Source organism: Tupaia chinensis, unplaced genomic scaffold (assembly GCF_000334495.1).
Source record: "Tupaia chinensis unplaced genomic scaffold, TupChi_1.0 Scaffold000706_1, whole genome shotgun sequence".
Lineage (NCBI taxonomy): Eukaryota > Metazoa > Chordata > Mammalia > Scandentia > Tupaiidae > Tupaia > Tupaia belangeri.
In genome coordinates this window covers 4,922,308-4,936,002 of record NW_006160229.1, presented here as the reverse complement: position 1 = coordinate 4,936,002, position 13,695 = coordinate 4,922,308, and the positions used below count along the sequence as shown (strand labels likewise).

The window sequence follows — 13,695 nt, the reverse complement described above, 5'->3', positions numbered from 1 at the left end:
AGAAAGTGAGAAATCACCCCCCAGGGGGGATGGCCACGCCGCAATCTCTTCTCCTCCATTCTCCTCCCGGGATCTTGGGCACGCACGCACTCGTGCCCAGTGTGAGTTTGAGCCACCGGGTCTGGGACTTGAACTGCGGTCGACTACATGGGAGTCCAGCGACATAGTGATTACACCAACTGCTGGTCCCTCTCCTCCATTTCTCTAGCCTGTCAGAATTTTAGGCACACACACATATGCACCTGGCATGTTTTTCAAGCCACCAAGTCTGAGATTTGAAGTGCATGATTTACCATGTAGGATTTGGCTCCTGGTTAAACCAAGCCATGGGGTCAGCCTGAAGACTATATTATTTTATCGGGCACTTAGGCCATAATTTAGCTATTTAGCTACTTTTAGGGCATTTGTAACTTTTAGGGTATATAACTTTTCAACATTAGAAACCATAGTATTATGATCACCTTTTCACTTATAAGTTTTTCTTCTCTGAGGTCATTTATTTAGGATAAATCTCCAGAAATGAGATGCTTTTCAAGTTTAGCAATGTAAAACCTAGAATTGGAAAACTAATTTTCCAATTTATCCTGTGGGTATGCAAGTAAATAAATTATTCCTCGTTTTGCTACATATAACTATAATGACTATTTGCATTTTATAAACGGAAACCAGTTATAAGAAATGTGTCACAAATGAGGCTTTATGTTCTTTTTGCAATGGAGAACTTCAGTTATATTTCTTTTTATTTTTTTTGCTTTGGTCAGATATCTGCAGAATTCAATCAGATGGATTCTCACACCCATTTGCAGGTGACTGATGCTCATCCTGTTTGCTCAGCAAGAGAGCCTGGTGATTTTTATTTGTTAATGTACAAATTGACATTTAGAGAATCAGTAACGCACCTCAAAACTGACATGCTTTTGTGTCTTTGAGATAGATACTTTGATTTGCTGTTGTATCTGGTTAACACAGAATTTTTTTTCTTTTTTTCAGGGACTGTTGGATTTTTTTCCTGCTTCTGGTTTATTAATACAATCTACAGTGCGGTGAAAGTGGATTAAAGAATTTAGCCAAAGGTTCCCAGGCACATCACCCTTGCTTTCGAGTATATGTATCTACATGAACATCTATATATGCATGATCTATGTATGCTCCTAATTCCATAAATTTTGAATATATAGAAACATAAAATCATGTGGGCTTCAGTGTATATGATATTACCAATTGTTTGGAGAGAAGCAGGTTGGAAACCAGATTTATTCTAAGTCATATTTTCCTGAAAAGATGCCATAAGGGATTTAATTTAAAGGAATTAGAGCAAGGCACATTTCTTTAAAAACATTAGGGTTGAGTATAATGATTTTTCAGATGAAGTTTCTCCCCCCTTTTTTCTGCTTCATATTGTTCATAGTATCTAATTACTCCATCCGAATGAATGCCAAAGAAATCTCATGTAAAATGTGCATTTGTCTAACTGAAGTTGGTTATGCAAACTATTACACGTTTGTTTCTAGGTGATCATTTACAAAAATGGACACTGGTTTAGTATGTAGAGTCAGTGCAGTGCCAGGCACTGCTGCCTGAGTCCTCAGATACGTCTGCCCATTTCTGGTTGGTGGTTGTCTGTTTCTGTGTGCTGTCCTTTGGAGGCTGAGAATGTTCAAATTTGACTTAATTGTGTTTAGATAACCATCTATTTTCTTGGATTTATTTGCTTTGATTAAACAATAGTCAGGTGGTACATTCCCACAATGTTGGGAATGTGTGTTGCCGATAGTCTTCAAGCCTGCAATTTTGAGACAGCAATCAGGAAAATCATACCTTTGGTACGATGATTATTATGATTTTTTTTTTTTTCAGAAATAAGGATTTTTATTTTTTGTACTTTCCACTCTTCCTTTGGAAATTTTCCCTTTGGTGAACGGTTCCTCTGGGGCTAGCCCATCCAAACGTGACAAAGGATATGGAGAAAGGGTCTTCCCTTGTGGCTACAGTCCTGGAAGGGCACAGAGGAGCTGTGAACCCTGGAATTAAACCAGGTACCCAGGAACTCAGCGCCGGACAGTTCCCTTTCTTGCCTACCTCTTAGTGTCGCAACCTTGGCAGCAGTCTCTAGCTTTAAAAGGGAAAGTGATTCATGCTGGGAAAATTCATTTTTACAAGCTGTAATGATATACAGTGATTGAGTGTATAAAATAAATCTTTTAAAAATTAGAAAATAAATGGGAAAGCAGGAAATTCACTTTGCGTAGAGGGTCTGAAGTGTGACAACACGGCCCTGGCATCTCAATTAGCAGGGGAGAACTGGAAGGCAGAAGAGTTTCTTCCTGGTAATATGCTAACACAACAGTCTCAACACAGGAGCATGCACTGTTTTGATGGACTCAAAAGAACTCCTTAAAGTTCTCTCTCTTACACACACACACACACACACACACACACACACAGAGAGAGAGAGAGAGAGAGAGAGAGAGAGAGAAGAAAAAGAAAGTAAAAACAAAACTCAATAGACGGGTTTATTATTCCATCAGAGTAGGGAATCTTTGCCTCATTTATTACTGTCTAAAAATGTACACGGGTTCTTCGCTTCTTTCCAGCATGAGCTCAGGCACTATACTCCAAGGATTTTTGTAGCTAGAGACTAACCTGCTTGATAATTATTAGTTTTATTTAGGAAGACGTTTGGAAATGTGTACATGTATCCTTCCAGTCAGGAATATTCTTAAAGTTCATTCTCTTTCTTGTTATTAAGCTGAGAAGTACTTGTTTGTGTGTTTGGGGATTAAAGAGGTTGTGTCCTTGGAGGAGGAATGAGGAGAGACAGGGTCAGAGAGTTACATTCTGAAGGAGAAGTAAAAGGAGAGTAGTAGTATGCTTTTGTCTATATATAGGGTCACGGTTATGGCTGGTGTAAAGTGCATCTGGGGCCTAGAGCACAGTGTGGGGAAGGGAGTGGCTACAGAAGGCTACAAGAAAGTCTTGACAGTGGGATTTTCAGATCCTCTCAACCCTCTCCCAATCCAGTCACATAACCTAGGACTGGGCCCTTAGCCCTACCTGAAAGGAGAAACTGCTATTATGAGGCTCATTAGAACCAATTCCTTTTTCCTCCCAATACTCTGAACTAAGCAGTGGTACATGGAGTTTTGGAGAACTCTTTTCTTGCCAGGTTGATTGTCTGATAGTTTAATCTCAGCTCCCGAGCCCACTTATTTACATTGGTGGTAGTAGGTCGCTGGGCAGGCAAATTTATTTCTGCAGCAGAAAGTAGTTATTGCCTGGATGGCGTTCACCAATTAAGGTGAAGACAGTCACATGCAGGTGTCATGGTTGCCATTTTGAACATCTTTTTTCTTTTTTTTAAGATTTATTATTATTATTACTAAATTTTCCATAGGGCACCAGAGGGAGATAGGGAGGGAAGGAGTGAGGAAGAGAGAGAGAGAAGAACAGAGAAGAGCAGAGAAAAGAAGAGAAGAGGAGAAGTGAGAAAGCAAGTTGTCAGGTCTGGGACTTGAACCGTGGTCAGTCACGTGGAAATCCAACAACTTAACTACCACTAGCCCCATCTTTGAACATATTTTAAGATGTGTAATTCAATATGTAGCTGATTTTAGGTGAAAAATGGGGTAAGAACACTTTACTTTGAATTGGGGAATAGCTCCCTGAGTCAATAAGGCTGGGCAGGATGCATGCAGTTCCCTGCACCACTACTGGTGAGTACCAGAATAGGAGCTACTAGTAGGTCAAATACTTTAACTCAAGAGGTACTTAAGTTTTAGATAGATTCCCCAATCTCATCTGTGGATATTTTCATATGTAACAGGTGCATCAGAGGTATAATCATTTTCTGAAACCGGGGCTTGAGGAAATGTGCCCCTGCCTTCCTGTTCTGTAAACCCTGACTGAGTTGGGGCTGAATTTATGGGTGTGGCAAACTAGGTCAGGCTGGGCTGAACTGTGCTGAGGGAAGGGTCCTGGGCCAGAGTTGAAGGGCAGCAGGGGTTGTAGCCCAATGGAGGTGACGTGGGTGCTGGGCAGTATTGTTTCCTAAAAACAAAGGCTCCTCACCCTCCCCCACTCCAACCTCTCCAGCTCAAACCTTGTTGTCTTTGGAATCAAGTGTGGCATTTGGGAGCCCCACAAACTCATGCTTCCTCTCTGCCATCCCCAGTCTCACTTGGAAATCCTTCCCATTCACAGAGGACCAGCGCAATGCTCCTCTTCCAGCAAACCCTCCTGATGACCACGCCTCCATCCTCCTGCACATTCTTTCTATTTGAATGGTGGAAAATGAAGTATCAGAGCACTGTATTTCGTTCCGCTCGGCGGTGCAGTTGGTTGTTTATCCCCTTTCTCCTCTGTTCAAACGGAAGAGAAGGGCTGGAGACCTAGTTATGCGTCTCCCTCATTGTTTTCTCAAGAAACTCGGCATAGTAACCACATACACACATAAAATTATACTTTATTTAGCATATTTAAGAAGAATATACCAAGGACAGATTAACAGCACCTATTTAAGAAACACAAACATTACTTAATAATACTTAGTTAAACCATAAATATCAATCTTTCTGTATTACTTAAGCAGGAGTCCATTATTCCTGTCCAGCAAAAATATGCAGTGTAACCATTTTAGAAAAGATCCAATTAAAACCAACCAACAAATGAAACTTTGACCTTGGGCAGAGTCTTGGGACTACTGACCCATATAACAGTATTGATTTATGAATTTGATGGGGGTGTGAGAGGGTTTCTCTTCTTGCTGAGGGGAGGAAAAGGCTAAAGCCCACCCCTTTTGTGCACCTGACGGTAAGTTGTGCCAATGGGAACTTGGCCCAGGACTGTAGTTTGACAGTCCTTTGGAAAGGCACTTTAAATTACAAATCCTTTTTCAAAAGGAAAAGAAAAATGTTAAATTCAAAATTTAAAAAAGTAAATATAACTGTTTATTGACTGAATGCATTTTTCTATTGTTTTCAGTCTCAAAGTAGCACATAAAATTTGGTATTAAAGGCAGTTTTAGAAATAACTTTATGAGAGTATACATATATATATATATACACACATATATATACATATATAATTTTCTAGTTATAATATTTTTGTTCTTAAAATATAATAAAAACATTTCACAGTTCTCTTTTCTTATCTGATGCAAATACTATTACTATGTGATTGTAATTTGCAAATACCTTAGCTGCGACCCCCAGAAGGGTCCCACTACCTCTTTATCCAATTACTCATCCATGTTCCATCTGATCTCTCAGACAACCAACGAAAGGAAAAAACCGGAGCAGTCTTTTTCTGGGTTTTGGTACTGCTGTAGGGGGCAGAGATGGTCCCAACATGGACCTGCTGAATGCAAATCCTGTCAGTTCACTGTCAGGTACTGGTTGGGTCTTGAGAGTACAGGATTCCTTTCATCCTGCTAACAAACAGGACTCCCAGAGCCTATGCTGGGGTCCTTGCCTTTTAATGGGAAAAGGATTGTCTTTGATTTAAGCGTTCTATACATTCAGTTAATGGGAAACAGCATACCAGTGCCAAGTGTGTAGTGGCGTGCTGCCAGTGAGGACTGCAGCCAAGATGAGTAGTTCACATTAATGACCAGACATATCAGAATAAATTCTCGCCTGTCCTATATTGTACCAGGGATTTAAGGAATGAAAGGCACCACTTCTTGCCACCTGACCTTATAGCCATCCTACATATTTTGTAGTATACATTTTAAAAATAACATCTCAACAGCAAATAAATGTACTATGCTCTACTTCAGAAACTGACCAAGGTGTGGGTCACACATAGAATCATGCATGCATTTTATTAATTAACTTCACATGTACATACTACCCAATTTTGAAATGATACTATCTACGAATGCACACAATCTAATATCTAGCACCTTATCTCCAAGAACACTCACATTTTACACACAATTATAGCTTATATTTAGGAGAATTACTATAAAGAGGAACACACCACAGGACAAAAGTACCAAACTTTGAACACAAAATTTATAACAGGGATGAAGAGAGGGGGAAAATCCACTCAAGTTTGAAGCACCGAACTAAGTCCAATCTCGTTTTTGTCTATGTTTTAGAACAAGAGAGAGACAGTAATTGATCCTCAGACATAGCAAACCTCCTGTGAATGTACAAGTTACTGTGATTTCCCCCTGGGTAGGTGTACTCTGAGATATGGAGGCTTTGATGGAAATACCTGACTCCCGTTGGCAACCTTCATTTACCTTGAGGATTCTTGTACTACCTATTAAAGAGCAGTGAACTTGCCAGTGACCTGGTTGGCAGTCAGTGGCCAAGTTCAGTGGATTTTAGCTTTCCTATATTTCTTCCTCCAGCCAGTTTTGTGGCATATAGCAGAGGACTGCTGTAAGCAAGCTGGGCATTTGCTGTAGAGGAAGAGATTGTAAGTAATCGGGAAGAATTTATGACAAGGGTTTCTCTTCTTTTTTTGGTTTTAGGCTATGGTCTCATGTTTCTAGCTCATTGCTTCTGTCTCCTCAGGCCTAAGCTTCAAGGGGCTTTGAGGGGCCAGGAGCACCAGTCCAGCCCATAGAAAATAGGAGAGAGACAGAGATAAGGAAAGACAGGGTTAAAAGCCATGACTGACCAGATTTTCTCTCCTTATCTTGTCAACTGGCTAGCAGCCAGCTGTTCCTTTAATCTTTTGTCTGTTCTGGAAGGAAAAGACATTTTGCTTTGAGAAAGCTCCCTTGACAGTTCGGGTTTGTCTTAAAGAGGAATAAAACAGAAAAGACATTATGAAGGGACAACATTTTTGAGCTTTTTTTTTTTTTCAAAATATGGGAGAGGGCAGTTCTGTAAGAAAAATATAGTTCAGTTGTTTAAATTGCTACTCTTTGCTTCATCCCTACAACCCTTGAGGGTTTTAGCTTAGAGAGTTGAAATTACCAGATGATGCATTATTTTTTCTCTTCCAAATGGTGTGTTTCAGACACTTTTAAAAAACTTTCTGGCAAAGTCTAAGAAAGAAAGCCTAGTTGAATTGTATAAATTCTTCTTCAGGTAGTATGAAAAAAATCTTTTGAAGTAACTTTACCTAGTTTAATTGGTTAATTATGTATAAAGTAAGGCAGTGTTAGGCACCTTGTAATTTTATAGGTCAAAGATTATTTTTAAGAGTTTTATTGTGTGTTTTTTTTGCTGAAATAATCGGACAGTATCTACAGGATTGAATGTGTCCCCCAAGATGTGTGTATGTGGTGCTGTTTTCATAAAAACATGAGGTGCCTACCTCTTCCTAAGTCATAATGTGGCACTTTTCCTTACCTGTTGAATTTGAAGTAGGTGTCCCGTCATCTCTAAATTGCATTGGAGTTGGGGAGGAGACAGAAACACACCTTCAATTGCTGGTCACTCCTATGACTCACTTCTCTCCTTCCCTGCTTCCATGGGCCCCCAGGTCCCTGTGAATCTGTCAGTTCTGGGTTTGGAAGGGATGGGTGGGGAGTGGGTGAGCACACAGAGGATCAGGCATGGGTATTCCCAAAGGGCTAGCACAGTAGTGGGAGAGGGAGTGAGGCAGGAGAAGGCAGTGGGCATGATGGTGAGGTAGACAGGGAGCCAGAAGTGCAGAGGACTTCCCAGCAGCTGGTACTTGTGGCGTCTTAGAGAAGATAAACCTTCGCATCAGAGAAGTGGCAGAAGCCCAGGGCTCACTCCTTATTACTACCTTCCCGAGCTTGTTGAAATTGGTATGTTAGTCAAAGCACCTGCGACTTCTTGGCAAACTAGATGCTCTATTATTCTTAAATAAGGAAATCATTAAATTTAAAATCACATCATTTCAAAGTCTAGTTTGTCTGGCCCCTGTATTTTAATGGGATTTTTTTACTGCACATATGAAGTGGCCTTGGCAAAAGAATACATCCTTTAAAAACATTTAGGGAAAGCTATTGCACATGAGGATCTGTGAGGCTAATGATGACTTTTTCTTTGTGCGCTTTCAGATTTTCAAATGACAAAACAGTATGTGCAGTAAAATCTCATTAAGTTGATCATGCTTTATTCAAAATAGCACAAAATTTGAAGTAGTTGCTATCTTCAGGTTAACCAAAGGCCCTATTGTTCATTAAGAAGAACATGTCATCAAAGCAGAATACTCTTAATTTAAAGGTTTGTTTTTCCGGTCTCCTATTTTCAAATGGTCTTCACCTTTGAAGAACCCAATTTGCCAAAAGAATAGACAATGACTAAAACAGGGAAAAGAAGAACTTTAAAAAGGAAACCGCTGTGTCTCGGTGCCCTAGAAAATGTTGTGTGTGCTGTTAAATGGACTTACCACACTCGTACAGGTTCTGGTTCCATTTTGGTTTGGAATTTTGGCAAACAATTTTCTCTGATACACTTTGAAGGGGTTGAGCTTTAAAAATAAAACAAGAAGTTCAGTTTCAACAAAATATTTGAAGACACTTATGTTTGAAACCCTGATTCCTACCTAGGTAACTATTTCTATTCAAAGGACAGGCTATAGCTACATTGAACTCCTTCGACCATGACAGACCTTCAAGGCAATACCCCTCCCCCCACAGGAGACTTGATCGCATAGTTCATTCCTTCACTCTGATATTCTTTAAGGACAAGTCAGTATAAGAGTTTGACAATGAGTTGGTATAATTTATGAATAATAACTCACAGAGTTTGACAATGAGTTGGTATAATTTATGACTATTAATTCAATTTATATATTTTGGTGGAAAAATAAGTGATAGTGCAAAGGTAAACCTCTTTACAGCCTGTCTGAATTCATACAAGTTCTAAATTAATGGAGCCGGAATTTAGATTTTCATGGACATACTGACTTGACAGGTCAGCTTGATATCATTTGATTCTATCCCCTTCTCCTTTCCTTCATCATGAACATGGCAATATGTGTACTTATTCACATTCCAAATACATTGCTGTTTTTACCTCTCCCCCTTGAGAAGCTCTTGTTGGAATCTGTGAGGAGGAAGAGATAAAAGAAAATATAAACAAGCTGGACATTTAGGTAAATGGAATTTGAGTTCTAATAAAGACATGGCAATCACCCAGAAGTGAGGCTAAACTCTACATATGGCCATCTTTATACATGACACCTGATTAACCATTTTTCAACCAAATACTCCCCCTGATATACCCATATTAACAGTGGATTTCTGCGTGGATGGTTGGTTGGCTATAAAGCTGCTTTAATTTGGTCTTCAGTAGGATCAAAAACACTAGCTTGACTGTTTTTGAGTTCCATCTTATTTTGCCGTGTGATATGGCCTGTGGCCTCAGAAATCTACAGATCTATCCTTGCCCCAAGTGGTTACGGCATTTGAGATTTGAAAAATCTTCCGGTGTATTGACGCTCGGGATAACATAGGCATCATAAAAATTGTCCCAAAGTGATAGATTTCAAAGGCCATAGTTAGTGTATGTCTGACCTGAATGCTTTGACTTTTAGGGTTGTGTGGAATAGGGCAATGTTTGCCAGGTACTGTAACACCATCTTCTTTCTCTCCCACATCTGTAGAGAGCTAATACACTTTAGATAAAGCCACAGGCAAAAAAGACACTCAAGTGTGCCTGGAGGAAGGCAAATGACCATCCTGCCTTACTTGCACCCTACATGGAGATCGCATTCCTTACCTATGATCTTACACAAAAGAGAGTTCTGATGGGCCACCTAGCTCTTGACCAGTAGTGTGAGTTTTGTATGACTTAGGCCACTCCTACTTGAATTTCCTTTTTCTGGGAATACCATTTGACCCAAAGGGCCTATTTGAAAAACAAAACAAAACTAAAGGAAACACAAGTGATTGGCAAAGACCTGGAGGAGTCTTATGAGCATCCCAATTCAGTCACAAAGAGAAAATTATAAAATAGTGGCATGATTTTTGTTTCACTATTATTCAAGTAAGAGACAGGAAATATTTTAGTGTCAATTAACAATTTTCCATGTACATGGAGTGACCTCATTCCCAGCCTATATGTAAACTCAGATCTTTTTTTTTTTTTTTAAGTCAACTGCTTAGCCCCCTTGGATGTGTGTTATTTCTCTTTTCCCTTGAACTGGCTTTCCATTTCATACATGCCCTTCCACTTTTCCGGATCACTTTTAGGGGATTTAGAAACCTTTTTGGTATTCTAACTGTATAGTGCCCTTTATCTTAGTTTACATAACAGTCTTTGCACCAGATTGTGGATCTCTTCAGTTCAGAATTTGACTAATACTTTGATCAGTCCGATAAGTTCTGCTTCTTGGAATCCAAGAATGATTCACTCCACCGCTTTTCTTTCAGTTGAACATAAGCTGTAGGCCTGGCCCATGAGCTCCTAACTTGAGGGTCGAAAAGTCCTTAAAGTTCGCAGGCATCATCTTCCTTTCCCCTCAAAGCTGAAGCTGCTATGTTGTACCTCTGAGGAGACAGTTTCCCAAGTACAGATCCAAAATGGATAGCCCTTGTTGCTTTAAGAAATTTAGAGCCTAATAATTTCTTTGGAGGAATATTTCAGTCAGAATCCTCAAGTCCATGCTTTGAGGGACACCTTTAAAGAAAGACCCAAGTTCCTACCTCTTTCATATATTTAACTACCTTGTGGTGAAAAGGACATGTGTGCAACAGCTGTGCCTAAAATGGTATGGACTGGCTTTAGTGGGAATGTGGGTGATCCTTTGAAAAGAAAGCTGCTCTTGTTTTTTTGTATTGTGGACAGTTCAAGGTTTGCCTTACAACTAACTTCATGGCGAAGTAGCATAATCATGGAAAGGGACGATCTTGCCATCAGTCCCACCGTCTGTGCCAGCTTCAGTTCCAGGCAGGTCTGGGTGGCTGTCGTTTGGGGGCTTTTCCTTGCAGAAGAACTTCCTCAGCATATCCTGGATTTCCTTCTTGATGGTCTTGTGCATGTAGCCATAAATGTAGGGGTGGATGCAGCACTGCAGGAAGAAAAGCCAGATTATTATGGTGATCACCCACTGGGGTACCTCGGTTTGGACATCCACCCACACGGCCAGGACTGCTAGAAAGCAGTAGGGCCCCAGAGATAGCACATAGGAGAAAATGATGAGGAAGATCACTTTTGCAGCTTTGCACTGGTAGCACCTGGGCAGAGGAGGGTCACTGTTGCTGTTTCGACGACTGGGTGGGAGGCTCTCTGGAATGTTCACTGCCTCGACATCATCCTCACTGAAATGGATGTTGTCCTCACCAAATTCCATGTCGTCTTCGCCTAAGTCAATGTTGCACTGGTTGACCTCTGTGCGACCCTTATCTGCCTTCATGCCGCTCTCAACCTCAGTGCCTCCTTCACCCTCCGTACTACCTTCGCTGCCCACCATGCTGCTGTCTCTGACTTCCTCACTGCCGTTGGCTTCCACACTACCCTCAGTGGTCTCCACACTTCCTTTGTTGGCCTTCATGCTGTCGTTCTTGGCTTCCATGCTGCTGACTTTGGCTTCCAGACTACCCTTGCTGGCCTTGACCTCACCTTCATCCTGGCCATGGAACTGGCTCTTGCCCCAGAACTCATCCGTCTCCACTCCCTCTTCATCCTCATTCTCCACATGGTCCTTGACTCGCACTTCCAAGCTATGGCTCTTGACGTTGTACAGCAGAGCATGTTGCCTCCGGGCTGCACCGAACACCACTGAGTAGCAGGCAATCATGACGACCAATGGAATGACGATGAAGGACACCACGCTGAGAATGGTGTAGCTGGGGCTGGCTCCCCAGATCATGGAGCAGAGGGCATTGCGCTCATCGAAGGCAGCCTGACCCCAACCATAGAGTGGGGGTGTGCTCTGCAGGATGGCCACAATCCAGGTGCCATAGAGGAGCATGTAACCACGGCGCTGGGTCATCTTGGATGGGTAAGAGAGAGGGTGGATGATGGACAGGTAGCGATCCACGGACACTACAACTATGGTGTTGACACTGGCAAAGGCAAACAGGTGGGTGAGGCTAACCAAGGCTGTGCAGAAGTGGCTGTTGAGGGGCCAGAAGAGAGGCACAGAGGTGGCCACCACCCAGGGGGCCACAAGCGAAATCTGCAGCAGGTCGGTGACGAGGAGGTTAAAGATGAAGCGGTTGGTCACCTGCAGCAGCTGTGGCTTGCGCTGCAACACGAGCGCCAGCACTACATTGCCCACGAATGAGACGGTGAGAAAGATGAGCAGCACGCTGGAGCGGATGATACCGTGAGCCAGACTGATGGGCATTTTGGAGAGGGGCACGCACGTGTGGCTGCTGTTGCTTTCTCGAGTGCTGTTGGTGCAGGTGGACGTCATCGCGACGTGGACAGGCAGGAGGCAGGGTGCAGGCTCAGCACGGGCACCTGTCCTCCGGCGAAAGGGCCCACTAACCGCACTCAGTGCCTATGCTGGGGGCGAAAGAAACACGCAGGCGGGGTTAGTGCCCAACAGAGAGGAGCTGTCTCCCGCCCAGCCCAGCAGAACGCTGCAGGATCCCCTTATCCCCACGGCTTTTGCACAGTGCCAGTCCCCATTCAGGGAGCTTCTTTGCCTTCACTGGCTTTCTGGGTCTCTCTGCCCCTTTCTGGGTCTCTAATTCCTTTTCTTCTCTCTCTTCTGCTGGCGCGTGTGCACGCGCTCTCTGCGAATCTCCTATACTCTCTGGGTTTCCGAGTTTTGGTCTCTCCAAGCTAGCGCTTCCATTAGCGCATGCGCGTGCGCTTTCTATCCTATCTGTTTACAATGATGGGTTTCTGTTGCTCTCCCAGGACACTTTCTCTATATTCTCTGAATGCCTTGGTCTCACGGTTTCCCCTCACTCTCTCTCATCTTTGTGTCTCAGGCAGTGGTCAGTCTCTGCTTCTCAGTCTCCTGATAACGTGTGCATGCGAGATAGCGATAACGTGATAACGTGTTGGTCTCTGTGCTCCTTACTCCTGTCTCTCCCTCTGTTTCTCTGTCTCCCTGTCTGTGTGTCTGTTTCCCTAGTGCACTTACTTTCCAGCTATGTATGGGCTTCTCTTATTCTCTCTTCTCGTCCTTCTCCCAGTTTTGTTCCTGTCCCTCTGTCTCTTTCCGATTTGCTCTCATCTCTCTGTGTCTCTTTCTCTCACTATGTCATTTGCCTGTGCTTCTCCCTCTGTCCGCGATGCTGACGCGCCTCTCCATTGCTCTTTCAGTCCATTTCTCTGACAGCCCGTCGCTGAGGGTCCCTAGCATTGCTGGTTAGCTGTGTGTCTCTGCATCTCGCCAACTCTTGTTTCCACGTCTACCTCGGTACTCTCTGTGTGCCTCCTGTCTCACTGGCACGTGTGCTCTTGATCTGTCTTTCCCGGTTCCTCTTCTCTCCCTGTCTCCCGCTGTGGGCTCTGTCTCTCCCCGCGTGTCTCTGTATCGCTGTCTGCCCGTATCTCCCCTTTGGACCTTGTTCCCCTCTGATGCTCTACTGCTCCTCTCGCCTGTCTCGGTTCTCAAGCCTGCACGCTCTCTGGTTAGTTTCTTTTCCTTCTCTCATTACCCTGGGACTCTCACTAAGCACTTTCTCAGTATCTTTGAGTGTGTGTGCGTGCGTGTGCCCACGTGTGTGTTTCTCTCTCTCCGTCCATCTGCGACGGTCTCTCTCCTGGTTTTTCTCTCGCTGGATCTCTGGTCTCTCTGCCGACCTTATTTTGCCATGGAAACCGGCTGCCGCTGTGGCCACCGAAGGCTTTGGCG

General features: G+C 42.9%; 1 protein-coding gene across 1 annotated transcript; it reads right to left on the bottom strand.

Moving 5' to 3' along the window:
• Positions 1-10,615: 10,615 nt before the first annotated feature.
• GPR101 (G protein-coupled receptor 101) lies at positions 10,616-12,297 on the bottom strand. Its single transcript, XM_006160698.1, has one exon. It carries the CDS (start codon positions 12,295-12,297, stop codon positions 10,750-10,752), a length of 1,548 nt encoding a protein of 515 aa, XP_006160760.1. The 3' UTR covers positions 10,616-10,749.
• Positions 12,298-13,695: the final 1,398 nt, after the last annotated feature.